The sequence below is a fragment of the Bos indicus genome, chromosome 7, assembly GCF_029378745.1.
Source record: "Bos indicus isolate NIAB-ARS_2022 breed Sahiwal x Tharparkar chromosome 7, NIAB-ARS_B.indTharparkar_mat_pri_1.0, whole genome shotgun sequence".
Taxonomy (NCBI): domain Eukaryota; kingdom Metazoa; phylum Chordata; class Mammalia; order Artiodactyla; family Bovidae; genus Bos; species Bos indicus.
This window is the reverse complement of record NC_091766.1, coordinates 13,698,406-13,710,914: the sequence shown is the minus strand read 5'-3', so window position 1 is coordinate 13,710,914 and position 12,509 is coordinate 13,698,406. Positions and strand designations below refer to the sequence as shown.

Genomic DNA, 12,509 nt, shown 5'->3' with positions numbered 1-12,509 from the left:
GTTGGGTTGCTTTTCTGGGTGCCTGATGTCCTCTGCCGGCATTCAGAAGTTGTTTTGTGGAATTTACTCGACGTTTAAATGCTCTTTTGATGAATTTGTGGGGGAGAAAGTGTTTTCCCCGTCCTACTCCTCCGCCATCTTGGCGCCTTCCCTTTGGCCCATTTTTTGATTGGGTCATTTATTTTTCTGGAGTTGAGCTGTAGGAGTTGCTTGTATATTTTTGAGATTAGTTGTTTGTCGGTTGCTTCATTTGCTATGACCTGTGGCTCTCACCTGGCATTTGTTTACTTATTTTATGAAACATGCCTTGGCGTCTATCTCAGCTCAGCCATCTCACAATCTCCCAGGAAGAATTGTGGCCTCGGTGGTGTACACTGTGGTCACCCCATGCTGAACTCCTTCATCTACAGCCTGAGGAACCAAGATAGCAAAAGGGCCATGTGGAGGTTCCTCAGAAAAACAATCTGTTTTAAATTAAAAAAAAAAAAATTCTCATTCATTCTAATTTTTCTTTGCTAACCACACGGAGCTTAAAACACTCTAAGATTTTTGTAAATTAATTTTTATTGGAGTATTTGCTTTACAATGTTGTGTTAGCTTCTGCTGTACAGCAGAATGAATCAGCTATATGTTTGCATAGATCCCTTCTTTTTTGGATATCTTTCACATTTAGGTCTCCACAGAGCATCGAGTAGAGTTCCCTGTGCTATGCAGCATGTTCTCATTAGGTTGAGGATAGAAACTGAAATTTGTCTATTTGTACTCTTGTGTAGCACAGCAAGGGCAGAGATTAGGCACAGCTCTACTTTGTACAACATTGAACAAATTACCCAGTACCTCATAAGGAAGAGTAAAGTCAATTTAACAATTATACATCCAGTATTTTTCTTCTGTCTTGAAATTTCTATAGACACTCTAAGAAGACTTGCAAAAGAGAGAAAAAAATATGGTTTGCTTTAAAATCATAAAAATATGGTTTGCGTTTATTATCAGGACATTCAATAGAATCTTTTTTGCTCTAATGGTAACTGCAAGATTAAGACTCATAGAACAAAGAGTGGGGTTTGACTATTTGTGCACATAGTAAAGGGATAAAAAGTGAGGACAGAAATTTCTCAATGACACATCAAACACTGAATGTGAGTAGATTAGTGTTTTCTTTACAGATAGTCATCATGTAAGGAAAACCAAGGCAAGTGCAAAGCAAATCACTAATTTACTACATAAAGACCAATATCCATCTTTCATATACACCGTGTATTCTACACTCATCCTTAGCACTGACTCTAATGTCTGATTCCCTCTCCCCACAATGCTGTTACTTCAGTTTAACACTTTTACCACTGCCCACATATCTTATAGAGCCCCAATATTCCCCTCATCTCTCTATAATCAACTCTACTCAATCACCATTTGGGCTTCCCTTGTGGCTCAGCTGGTAAAGAATCTGCCTGCAATGCGGGAAACCTGGGTTGGATCCCAGGTTGGGAAGATCCCCTGGAGAAGGGAAAGGCTACCCACTCCAGTATTCTGCCCTGGAGAATTCCATGAGCTGTATAGTTCATGGGGTCACAAAGAGTCAGACATGACTGAGTGAATTTTACTTCACTTCACTTCAAAGATAACTCAAAGAGGACACTAATAGATGGAGAAATATACCATGTTCATGGATTGGAAGAATCAATATAGTGAAAATGAGTATACTACCCAAAGCAATTTATAGATTCAACGCAATCCCTATCAAGCTACCAACAGTATTCTTCACAGAGCTAGAACAAATAATTTCACAATTTGTATGGAAATACAAAAAACCTTGAATAGCCAAAGCAATCTTGAGAAAGAAGAATGGAACTGGAGGAATCAACCTGCCTGACTTCAGGCTCTACTACAAAGCCACAGTTATCAAGACAGTATGGTACTGGCACAAAGACAGAAATATTGATCAATGGAATAAAATAGAAAGCCCAGAGATAAATCCATGCACCTATGGACACCTTATCTTTGACAAAGGAGGCAAGAATATACAATGGATTAAAGACAATCTCTTTAACAAGTGGTGCCGGGAAATCTGGTCAACCACTTGTAAAAGAATGAAACTGGACCACTTTCTAACACCATACACAAAAATAAACTCAAAATGGATTAAAGATCTAAACGTAAGACCAGAAACTATAAAACTCCTAGAGGAGAACATAGGCAAAACACTCTCCGACATACATCACAGCAGGATCCTCTGTGACCCACCTCCCAGAATATTGGAAATAAAAGCAAAAATAAACAAATGGGACCTAATTAACCTTAAAAGCTTCTGCACATCAAAGGAAACTATTAGCAAGGTGAAAAGACAGCCTTCAGAATGGGAGAAAATAATAGCAAATGAAGCAACCGGCAAACAACTAATCTCAAAAATATACAAGCAACTCCTACAGCTCAACTCCAGAAAAATAAATGACCCAATCAAAAAATGGGCCAAAGATCTAAATAGACATTTCTCCAAAGAAGACATACAGATGGCTAACAAACACATGAAAAGATGCTAAACATCACTCATTATCAGAGAAATGCAAATCAAAACCACTATGAGGTACCATTTCACACCAGTCAGAATGGCTGTGATCCAAAAGTCTACAAATAATAAATGCTGGAGAGGGTGTGGAGAAAAGGGAACCCTCTTACACTGTTGGTGGGAATGCAAACTAGTACAGCCACTATGGAGAACAGTGTGGAGATTCCTTTAAAAAATGGAAATAGAACTGCCTTATGATCCAGCAATCCCACTGCTGGGCATACACACTGAGGAAACCAGAAGGGAAAGAGACACGTGTACCCCAATGTTCATCGCAGCACTGTTTATAATAGCCAAGACATGGAAGCAACCTAGATGTCCATCAGCAGATGAATGGATAAGAAAGCTATGGTACATATACACAATGGAGTATTACTCAGCCATTAAAAAGAATACATTTGAATCAGTTCTAATGAGGTGGATGAAACTGGAGCCTATTATACAGAGTGAAGTAAGCCAGAAGGAAAAACATAAATACAGTATACTAACGCATATATATGGTATTTAGAAAGATGGTAACAATAACCCGGTGTACGAGACAGCAAAAGAGACACTGATGTATAGAATAGTCTTATGGACTTTGTGGGAGAGGGAGAGGGTGGGAAGATTTGGGAGAATGGCAATGAAACATGTAAAATATCATGTAGGAAATGAGTTGCCAGTCCAGGTTCGATGCACGATGCTGGATGCTTGGGGCTGGTGCACTGGGACGGCCCAGAGGGATGGTATGGGGAGGGAGGAGGGAGGAGGGTTCGGGATGGGGAACACATGTATACCTGTGGCGGATTCATTTTGATATTTGGCAAAACTAATACAATTATGTAAAGTTTAAAAATAAAAGAAAATTAGAAAAAAAAAAAAAAAAAAAGATAACTCAGGGCTTCCCGGGTAGCTCAGCTGGTAAAGAGTCTACCTGCAATGAGGGACACTTGGGTTCAATCCCTGGGTTGGGAAGATCCCATGAAGGAGAGCATGACAACCCACTCCAGGACTCTTGCCTGGGGAATCTCATGGACAGAGGAGCCTAGCAGGCTACAGTTCAAAGGGTTGAAAAGAGTCAGACAACTGAAGTGACTTAGCGCACATGCATAGCCCACATGCATAGTAATACATTTTGCTGTGGATGAATTATTTTTTTATTCAGTGTCTTCCTCTCATCGTCAGTGAGGTTTCTGTGTGGTGGGCACTATCTGAGGTCCTCCAAACTCCTGGTTTTCCTACCCCTGTGTGTTTCCCTGCCACTGAGTGTGAGATGTACATAGAGACCCACTTCCAACAACAAGAATGAGGAAGAAATGTTGGGAAGTAATAGGGAACAGAGTACAATAATCTGGCTATTTTCCTGGTGCCTCTCTCTGGTATTCTTGATGGCTCACATTGATAAAACCCAGCTGCCCCACCAGGAGGCCATGTGTCAAGGAACTGAAGGAATTCTCTGGATAATATTGTGTGAACAGGTGACTCTTATCAACAACCTTATGAATGTGCTTGGAAGTGGACACTTGCTGATCCAGCCTTGAGATGCCTACAGCCCTGGCTGTCACCATGATTGTGACCTTCTAGGAGATACACTGAAATATTTAATTAAAGTATCAGTTATTAAATTGTAAGTAAAGATCAATAGTTTTCGAATATGCCAATGTCAATAAAGAAAAAAAAACCTTAGAACTCAAGATTCATCTGTTTGGTGGTGATTTAGTTGCTAAATCATGTTTAACTCTTGTAACCCCATGTGAAGTTTCATTAAAATTGGCCAAAATAAGAGAAGCTATCCTTCAGTTCAGTTCAGTTGCTCAGTCGTGTCTGACTCTTTGCGACCCCATGAATTGCAGTACGCCAGGCCTCCCTGTCCATCACCAACTCCGGAGTTCACCCAAACCCACGTCCATCGAGTCAGTGATGCCATCCAGCCATCTCATCCTCTGTCATCCCCTTTTCCTCCTGCCCCCAATCCCTCCCAGCATCAGAGTCTTTTCCAATGAGTCAACTCTTCGCAAGAGGTGGCCAAAGTACTGGAGTTTCAGCTTTAGCATCATTCCTTCCAAAGTAATCCTAGGGCTGATCTCCTTCAGAATGGACTGGTTGGATTTCCTTGCAGTCTAAGGGACTCTCAAAGTCTTCTCCAACACCACAGTTCAAAAGCATCAATTCTTTGGCACTCAGCTTTCTTCACAGTCCAAATCTCACATAGATATATGACTACTGGAATAACCATAGCATTGACTAGACGGACCTTTGTTGGCAAAGTAATGTCTCTGCTTTTTAATATGCTGTCTAGGTTGGTCATAACTTTCCTTCCAAGGAGTAGTTATTTAATTTCAGAGACTTTTAATTTCAGAGACTGTGAAAATGCAAATTATGCCATATCCATAGTATATACCTAATGCTTTGTAGATTTCATGATTGATACTACCAAATTATAGATATCAAAATAACACATTGCATGGCTAAATTGAGGGGAAAAGTCTGAATTTTGTGTTAAGATCCGGCAAGTGAGAAGTAATAAGCAAGAGTGTAGGAAAAATTTCTCCTGAGGACAAAAGGGACCCAGATGGTTCCCAGGACATTCACTTTTCTCCGTTTCATGTTCCACTAATATTAACAAGTCTCCAGAGATCGGGACAACATGGGCCAACTGGCTCATGATGAGCTTCAGGCACTGAACCCTAAGGTCATATCATTGTAAATAATTGGCCAGTGCCTCTAGCTCATTAGTTTGCCAGTTCTAATATTGTGGCTCCACACCTGCCTTGATGCTGATGGAGGGGCTCTCCTGTGTATCACAAACCAGCGGTCATTGGAAACTGCATGACCTGAGCTGTACAGTGGGGTCTGCAGTACCCAGTAGAGAGGAAAGTCTACCCATTTCTAGTTTGTTTCCAGGGAATTTTTGTTGAGATCATGTTGGTGCAGTGAATCTGGGGACATATTACAAAGCAAATGGGCAGGACCTGAGCCTTGAATGGCTTGGAGCACACAGTCTTTATAGAGCATGAGGCTTGTGTGGTGGGCAGGATCTGAGATGCTCTCACTGATCTCAACTTCTGGTTTTCATTCCATTGGGTATTTCCTCACATCAAGTGTGAGCTAAAGTAAGGAAATGAAAACAAGTTATCCTTAGAAACAATGATTAACTCTGAAAATGGAAAGTGTACACATCCTTGGCATGGACCTCATGCTGCATAGATTTCATGATTGATACATGGATTTTCAGCTCTCAAAACCACACACTGAGTGGCAAAATGAGAAAAAACCGGACTTTATGTTAAGATCCTGTGACTTGGAAGTAAGAAGCAAGAGTACAGGAAATTTCCTCCTGAGAAGAGGGACCCAGACTCATCCTAGGACATTCACTTTTCTCCTTTCCTGGTCTATTAATATTAACAAGTCCCCAGAGATTGGAATAATATAGACTAACTAGCTAATGATGAGCTTTATGCATTGAGCCCTAAGGTCATATCCTTGTAAATAATTGGCCAGTGCCTCCAGCTCTTTGCTTTGCCTGTTCTCATGTTGTGAATCTACACCTCTATCTCCATCCTTTGTAGGAACCTACAACAGAATGTCCAGCCTGAGTCTGTCTTCCTGTCCGTCCTGAGGAGGGACCCTGAGACTTCATCACACACTAGGCAGGAGAGAGGCAGTGAGTCTGTGCTCCTTGGTCATGTTCCGGCAGAGATGCAGCCCAGCCCAGTAAGTGCTGAGGGAGATAATGATGATGAAGGGAGTTTGGGAACAATCTGCATGGGTTTGGAATTGTTTTATATTTATTGCTTGAGTACATCTGCATAATTTCTCCCCAATTTATGTACACACATTACTATTATTTTAATTAGAATAGAGAAGTGAAATATTTTATGTAACATGTACCAGTTCAAGGGGTTTTCCTGGTGGCTTAGTGGTAAAGAACCTGCCTGCCTATGCAGGAGATGTGGGTTCAAATCATGGGTCAAGAAGATTCCCTGGAGAAGGAAATGGCAACTCACTCCAGTATTCTTGCCTGGGAAATCCCATGGACAGAGGAGACTGGTAGGCTACGATTCATGGGGTCTCAAAGAGTCAGATGCAACTTAAGGACTAAACAACAGCAACCAGACCATGAGTTAGACAATGTTAAAACCAAGTTTGAAGCCAATGATTTTAGACAGACTGACTGCAGATGCAAGGTAGGGAAGTCCCTCTCCACCTCAAACCATCGTGCCACTTCCTTGTCAGTCCCGGCAGAGATTCCCTGCTCACTGTGCCCTTCCCCTTGGAGTTTTCTGGAGGGTACAGTGGAGAGCAGTAGGTAGCTATTGCTGTGTCAGCTTTAGGAAGAACATATGAGATCACAGGCAAAGACCAGAGAAATGATTGCCACCTGATACTCCAGGGTAGATCTCTCTGTTGACATTGTTTCTGGATTTCACTTCATCTGTCCACTTTTTCCTCTGCACTGATGATCAGCTGACTCAGTCATGAAAGCAGATACAAAATCAGAGTCTTGTGGTCCATTCCTACTCAGGTAAATGAAAACAGTTTAAATTAATATACTCCAGATGTATATATTGCTATATCTCTGTACTTTTGCTGAAAACTTTCAGAAAGTCTGAAAACAGTGAAATTTTGGGTATGAGACTCAGAGAAGAAAAACTTTATTTTGAATCTTTTATGCTCCACTAATTGTTAGTGTGTTATAGGGAAATTTCTTAGAATCTGTGAGACTTAGGATTGTCAACAGACTTGATTCCTCATTGATACAAACCCACTGAATTAGGACTAAACAAATAATGGTAGTCCTCTGTGCAATAACTATATGATGGATGAAGAAAAGTAAAAATACATTTTTTATATTTTGTTACTAATAATGATAAGGCTAATTCTCCTGTCATCAGATTTAATTGTCTCTTCATCTTATGCTATGGTTTCCTCACATCCCTGACAGGAGATTTTTGCTTATTTTATTGTTTAGTTTATTGTGATTTTTGTTGGTACAAGTACATTCTTCATAATGAAGAGAAATGACTGAGGCTTATTTATTTCTGATTCCTCAGAGCCTATATCTTGGTAGCACAGTGGAGGCAACAAAGGTGAAAAACCCATTTTAGTGCTGAATAAACCCTTCCAGTTTTCATTGAAACAGTGTGTTGGCAATATAGCTTCCACACAGTGGACCATTCACGCTAGTGTTTTCATCCTTTTCAGAATGTCCCATAGGACGAGAGACAAGTTAAAACATTGCTTGTTTTTTCCTGTATCCTAGGGCTTTCTTTGGGACCTATCATTTTCTATTCAATAGCCTCTACAGCATTCAATCTCTGAGAAGTCATTGAAGAAATTTTCATGAACATATGGGAAAAAAGAGTCCGAAAAGAAGAGGACATGCACATCTTGATGCATGAGCCAAGATGTATTTTAGGATTTTGTGTTTTCTATACTCCAGCTTTGAGACAGGAAAGGCTTTGATCTCTTTGCCTTGGAGCCCATGAAAGGTCATTAAACTGGGGGGAGTTTATTTTATTAATGAGTATGATCTCCCAATAATGATTGAAATTCTTTATACAAATGATTGATTATTTATTAAGTTCCACACTTCCCTTTAGGTGTGATATACACTGTAGAGGCAAATATTGGACTGAATTTCCAGGAAGGAACAGAAACACAGAGAGTGGAGAGATTTGCGCATACTCCACTTACAGGGGGTGAAAGACCCAGGACTCAAACCCTGGTCTGCTCATTCTTACAAAAGTTCTCAGTCACCTCCACTGTACCTAGTAAGAGTTTCTTCTCAAATCTACTTGGGTCCCAGAAGTGACAGGGAAGATAAACGGTTTCATCTTCTTTTGGTTCAAGGGGTGTATCTGTGAATTATGAAAGTGACACAGCAGTTTACAGAGGCCATAATGACCCTAAAATGGAGGATTATAGGGTTTTCAATGATTAGCCATGCATTTTGCTGTCCAGTTTTGAAATCTAAGGTTGAGAAGATTTCTTATATAAGATGAAAATGTGCAGCTAATGTGAAATTATCACAAGACACACTTCAAAGATCTTTTCAAAAGATACCTTATTAAAAGACAGTGCAGTTGTCAAAAATGATTTTTTCATTGAAACAAATATTAGTAATTACTAGTATTAATTAGTAAAACTGATTATGAATCAATTATTAGAACTTGAACGACTAATTACCACTCACATATTACATACAAATCTTCATCTGTTTGATATAGAGAGAGGTACAAAAATTTTCATAGGATTGTTGTTAGCAGAACTGATATGAATAAAAATATAATACATATAATATAAATTAAATATTCACTTTATATATAAACTATATTAAAGTATGTATTATTGCCTTTAATACATATGTCAAAGATATATTTTACATTTGTTAAATTTATATTGCTTTCTATAAATGTAAATTTATGAACTGATGAAATGTTGTCTTTCCTTATGCAAAAATGTGTGTCAGGAAAATGAGGTAGTTGTATGTATTTTACAGAGAGATGGAACCAAAATGTCATGTAAAGAAGTGCATTTCAGGGGCAATATGGATAGTATTCTGTTTAGAGAAGATTTTATGAAAGCTGGTTTTGGATACATAAATGAATACTGACATTATGGAAACATTTACAAGGAAACAAATCCATCAACCTCACAACACTGGTTGCTTTCAGGGATATGCATGGAGAAGATGGGATTGAACTGAGATGCCATGAAAATTTCAATGTTTTAAATTTTTATAATATGTGACATCTGAAGCAAATATTATTAATGTCCATATTTTCAAAGTAGGTGAAGTATTCATGATAGTATTAATAGATATAATAGTCATGGACCTTCTTCTCAGTGTTGTGCAGTATTCTAAGGTGGTGTTTATCAAGCCCAGCTTCACCGAAGGGAGACCAAGAAATTCACATGTAGACATCCTGGAACTGGTTCTAGACTGAGGCTGGGGTAACTGAGTATTTTTTAAATATGCACATATAAATAATAGATCAACTGGACCTGAAAACCACTGGTCTAAGCAACATTAATGATTTTTCTTTAAAAGTTCTTGCAATAGTCCTATTAGGTAGGTTCAATTACTATAATAATTTCATGGATAACGAAACTGCCCAGATGTGTTTTCATTATTCTATTTTGATCTTTTACACAAATTAATTATAGTTTGAATACCAAAATAATGAACCAGAATTACCTTTTAAAGGCAGAAGTGTAAGAATTGCAATCCCTGAATCAGGAAGGATTGACATGGAAATTTGTTGCGTCGCGATAAGTAGGTTGAGTTCTGACCTGACTGTGAAACCTCCCCTGAAACTCCTCAACTATAAATAAGAGAGTTTATGATCAGGAGAACAAGATCACCAGGTAAAAGGCACTCAACATCAGTTAATATGAAGACATGTAAGGACAAATGTAAATTAAATATCATCTTATATCTGTTAGGATGGGTATTATATTAAAAAAAAAAGCACAAATGTTGCTGAGGATATGGAGGTAAGTGAATCTTTGTACTTGGTTGGTGGGAATGAATATTTATAGACACTAGAAAAACAGAATGGAGGTGGCCTAAAAAAGAAAAAACTGCAATGAACTGAAATAGAACTACCACAGGACCCAGCAACTGCACTTCAGAGTACGTGCTAATAAAATGAACTCAAAAGCTTTAAGACATATATGCGTTCCCTTGTGCTTATGATATTATTTTATTTTTTAAATTTAATTTAATTAATTTATTTTTTATTTTATTTTTAAACTTTACAATATTGTATGAGTTTTGCCAAATATCGAAATGAATCCGCCACAGGTATACCTCTGTTCCCCATCCTGAACCCTCCTCCCTCCTCCCTCCACATACCCTCCCTCTGAGTCGTCCCAGTGCACCAGCCCCGAGCATCCAGCATCATGTATCGAACCTGGACTGACGACTCGTTTCATACATGATATTATACATGTTTCAGTGCCATTCTCCCAAATCTCCCCACCCTCTCCCTCTCCCACAGAGTCCATAAGACTGATCTATGCATCAGTGTCTCTTTTGCTGTCTCGTACACAGGGTTATTGTTACCATCTTTCTAAATTCCATATATATGCGTTACTATACTGTATTGGTGTTTTTCTTTCTGGCTTACTTCACTCTGTATAATAGGCTCCAGTTTCATCCATCTCATTAGAACTGATTCAAATGTATTCTTCTTAATGGCTGAGTAATACTCCATTGTGTATATGTACCACTGCTTTCTTATCCATTCATCTGCTGATGGGCATCTAGGTTGCTTCCATGTCCTGGCTATTATAAACAGTGCTGTGATGAACATTGGGGTACACGTGTCTCTTTCAATTCTGGTTTCCTCAGTGTTTATGCCCAGCAGTGAGATTGCTGGATCATAAGGCAGTTCTATTTCCAGTTTTTTAAGGAATCTCCACGCTGTTCTCCATGGTGGCTGTACTAGTTTGCATTCCCACCAACAGTGTAAGAGGGTTCCCTTTTCTCCACACCCTCTCCAGCATTTATTGCTTGTAGACTTTTGGATCGCAGCCATTCTGACTGGCGTGAAATGGTACCTCATAGTGGTCTTGATGTGCATTTCTCTGATAATGATTGATGATGAGCATCTTTTCATGTGTTTGTTAGCCATCTGTATGTCTTCTTTGGAGAAATGTCTATTTAGTTCTTTGGCCCATTTTTTGATTGGGTTATTTATTTTTCTGGAGTTGAGCTGTAGGAGTTGCTTGTATATTTTTGAGATTAGTTGTTTGTCAGTTGCTTCATTTGCTATTATTTTCTCCCATTCTGAAGGCTGTCTTTTCACCTTGCTGATAGTTTCCTTTATTGTGCAGAAGCTTTTAAGTTTAATTAGGTCCCATTTGTTTATTTTTGCTTTTACTTCCAATATTCTGGGAGGTGGGTTATAGAGGATCCTGCTGTGATGTATGTCAGATAGTGTTTTGCCTATGTTCTCCTCTAGGAGTTTTATAGTTTCTGATCTTACGTTGAAATCTTTAATCTATTTTGAGTTTACTTTTGTGTATGGTGTTAGCAAGTATTCTAGTCTCATTCTTTTACAAGTGGTTGACCAGTTTTCCCAGCACCACTTGTTAAAGAGATTGTCTTTAATCCATTGTATATTATTGCCTCCTTTGTCAAAGATAAGGTGTCCATAGGTGCATGGATTTATCTCTGGGCTTTCTATTTTGTTCCATTGATCAATATTTCTGTCTTTGTGCCAGTACCATACTGTCTTGATGACTGTGGCTTTGTAATAGAGCCTGAAGTCAGGTAGGTTGATTCCTCCAGTTCCATTCTTCTTTCTCAAGATCGCTTTGGCTATTCGAGGTTTTTTGTATTTCCATACAAATTGTGAAATTATTTGTTCTAGCTCTGTGAAGAATACCGATGGTAGCTTGATAGGGATTGCATTGAATCTATAAATTGCTTTGGGTAGTATACTCATTTTCACTATATTGATTCTTCCAATCCATGAACATGGTATATTTCTCCATCTATTAGTGTCCTCTTTGATTTCTTTCACCAGTGTTTTATAGTTTTCTATATACAGGTCTTTAGTTTCTTTAGGTAGATATATTCCTAAGTATTTTATTCTTTCCATTGCAATGGTGAATGGAATTGTTTCCTTAATTTCTCTTTCTGTTTTCTCATTATTAGTGTATAGGAATGCAAGGGATTTCTGTGTGTTGATTTTATATCCTGCAACTTTACTATAATCATTGATTAGTCCTAGTAATTTTCTGGTGGAGTCTTTAGGGTTTTCTATGTAGAGGATCATGTCATCTGCAAATAGTGAGAGTTTTACTTCTTCTTTTCCAATTTGGATTCCTTTTATTTCTTTTTCTGCTCTGATTGCTGTGGCCAAAACTTTCAAAACTATGTTGAATAGTAATGGTGAAAGTGGACACCCTTGTCTTGTTCCTGACTTTAGGGGAAATGCTTTCAATTTTT

General features: G+C 38.6%; 1 protein-coding gene across 1 annotated transcript in view; it reads left to right on the top strand.

Moving 5' to 3' along the window:
* The window catches only part of LOC109560927 (olfactory receptor 7E178-like), a 28,607-nt gene that overhangs the window by 11,112 nt on the left and 4,986 nt on the right, over positions 1-12,509 (top strand). Inside the window, 3 exon segments of the mRNA XM_070792267.1 lie at positions 255-466; positions 5,173-5,248; positions 6,115-6,259. Of these exon segments, the coding sequence (XP_070648368.1) occupies positions 255-466; positions 5,173-5,248; positions 6,115-6,259 (433 nt within the window).